At 36.6% G+C, this 2,219-nt stretch overlaps 1 protein-coding gene across 2 annotated transcripts; it reads right to left on the bottom strand.

The window, feature by feature from the left end:
• Positions 1-623: 623 nt before the first annotated feature.
• LOC127565484 (uncharacterized) lies at positions 624-1,400 on the bottom strand. Of its 2 annotated transcripts, none has more exons than XR_007954786.1 (3): positions 1,254-1,400; positions 1,014-1,202; positions 624-958 (listed from the first exon to the last, which is right to left on the bottom strand). XR_007954786.1 is itself a non-coding variant. In XM_052004149.1 (3 exons), the coding sequence occupies exons 1-3, from the start codon at positions 1,304-1,306 to the stop codon at positions 756-758; spliced, it is 441 nt and encodes a 146-aa protein (XP_051860109.1). In that variant the 5' UTR covers positions 1,307-1,397; the 3' UTR covers positions 624-755. The 2 variants fall into 2 exon arrangements, 1 of the variants encoding a protein (XP_051860109.1); XM_052004149.1 differs by having other exon boundaries at positions 1,258-1,397.
• Positions 1,401-2,219: the final 819 nt, after the last annotated feature.

Below are 2,219 nucleotides of genomic sequence, written 5' to 3'. Positions count from 1 at the left end.
TCATAAATTCGCTAAGGGAATTTATCTAACCGTGTGTGCAAAGCAATTGAGTAATTGGCAATTGACAATTGACCATTTGAACGATAAAAACCTTTGAAGTGCAAAATACAATAATTCACCTTTTGCAAAGTACGGTTGGACAAATTCCCGATTCATCAATTCCTTATCATTGACTCACATCAATTGTGTTTCTCTTCCAAATTGCCGCACATTTCAATGAACATGTGTTCCATATCAACTGCACACGAAATACTTTGTCAACATGAACGAACATTGGACAATAGAACCAAATACTGACCACAGACAAGAGCAAGGCAATGCTTTGAAATCATAAGCAAATAACGTCACCCGAATACAAATACAAATCATAATAAACAACAGACACAATAGAAATCACATTTTTGTTCTCGCTTTTCAACTCTATTTGCCTCTGCGTATTCGCAAACGTATTTAATTTCAAAATTCGCACACTTTTTATGTACATTTTCATTGTTTTAGGTTTCAGTTTCATTCAATGTGTTCACTTAGCTTATTTCGTTTCCTACAGCGTTCCATTTAACACATGTTTCATTTCATGCTGTTCCTAAATACTTAATTAATTAGGGAGTGACAATAAAGTGGGATTATCATTATGAATAGTTATTTATATAATGAAAACTAATTATAAATCTGACACTAGCATACGCGACAAAATTTCTAAATCTGGGAAAGGACTTTACGATAAATTAAAAAACTTCTATAGTCTAGGAACTCAGTCATAGCACTCGCATGATCGACAGACAGCATATAATGAACCACTTTGTGGGTGCTAGCCCAACACTGTCAGCAGGGCGAGAGCATTTATTCCTGCACTTTTCGCAAAACCTTACAGGATTTCCATAAGGGTAAATAGTAACGCCTATAGCGGCATTGCAGCCAAAGTTTTGCGACCAGAAACAGCAATATTTTGCGACATGCTCTGCAAAGGAAACTGCTTAAAACTACGACCTCCTAAGTACGCTTCAAGTACTTACCTAATCGGTATGGATATGGTACGCAGGTAGCCCACAAACTGTTTGGATTCGGTGTACTAGTCGCGTAGTCCTCCTCTTTCAAGTAAACTTCAGATATTGAGGCACCGCGTTCACAAAAGTATCCCGTTTCATCTATCAAACGCCCGCTGTGCCAAAACTCTGTACAGTTTACACACTGACTCCTGTGAGCTATGATGATACGAGGTAGAATGGAACGGAATAATGGAATGAAACACGCACCTACCAGGCAGGAACATGATCATTGCTAAAAGAATGCTTGAGTAGTGCAACATAATAACTGGAATTTTCGAATATCAGATTTTATTTTCTATATTTTGTAATTATCTGACGCATATCGAAAATATGCTCTGTCTCAATTATTTTCCTACTAGAATTAACTTCGACAAATGAAACCCGCATTTTATATTCTAAATCATAATCGTATTACTCTCTGGCAACTTTTGGTGATGCGTTTTATCGCACAGCGTGCGGATAGTAAGGTTTCTCTCAGTTGGTGTTCCTGCAATCAGGAACAACCATAATTAACGGCATCCGAGTGACGTTTGCATATTTCAGTTCATCTCTTTGCCGTCTCTGAAGACGATTCGTTCTGTGGCTGGCAAAATTCCGATGAATTTTTAATGCTCATTATGCATAGTGGAACACGCCTGACTGTTCCAAGAAATCAACTGACCCAACCCGCGAGTCTTCGCGAATGTTTCTTTTTCGTTTACACCTTTCTGCACATTTTCGAATTGTGTTATGTGACCATCCAAGCGAGGAAACACTAATAACAGAGGCGTCCAATTGGGAATTAAATTCATCAGCATTAGCCCTACAGATCTATAGATAATTGACCTGTGTCCGAGATTCAACTTTTAATTAGATCTCAAATATATTTTAACTGACAGAAGTCAAAGCGATTGCAGTTAAAATTAACTACGTTTAGGATCAGAAGTGATTATAAAGACTGCTTCTTCATGATAAAACCCAATCCAATGCAATATATATTATCTATGTTAGGCAGTTGTTAAATCGAAATTTATCTTTAATAGATTTAGTTTTAAGGTTTCGAAATATTAAGAGAATATGTATAGTGTACTGCCAACTTTATACGAAATTAAAGAACTCTAGCTTTTATGTTCTTCAAACGTAAGATCGGACTATGAAGAGACCATGAATCCAAATCAATGCCAATTATTTCTT

Source organism: Drosophila albomicans, chromosome 3 (assembly GCF_009650485.2).
Source record: "Drosophila albomicans strain 15112-1751.03 chromosome 3, ASM965048v2, whole genome shotgun sequence".
Taxonomy (NCBI): Eukaryota; Metazoa; Arthropoda; class Insecta; order Diptera; family Drosophilidae; genus Drosophila; species Drosophila albomicans.
The sequence above is the reverse complement of the archived record's forward strand: the minus strand, read 5'-3'. Positions and strand labels throughout refer to the sequence as shown.

Excerpts from the sequence above, each read along its gene's own strand:
- LOC127565484 (XM_052004149.1), bottom strand. The coding sequence starts at position 1,306 with ATGTTGCACTACTCAAGCATTCTTTTAGCAATGATCATGTTCCTGCCT. Across the intron at positions 1,203-1,257 it reads AATGATCATGTTCCTGCCTG|CTCACAGGAGTCAGTGTGTA; the intron begins GTAGGTGCGTGT and ends GTATCATCATAG. Across the intron at positions 959-1,013 it reads ACCATATCCATACCGATTAG|AGCATGTCGCAAAATATTGC; the intron begins GTAAGTACTTGA and ends TTTCCTTTGCAG.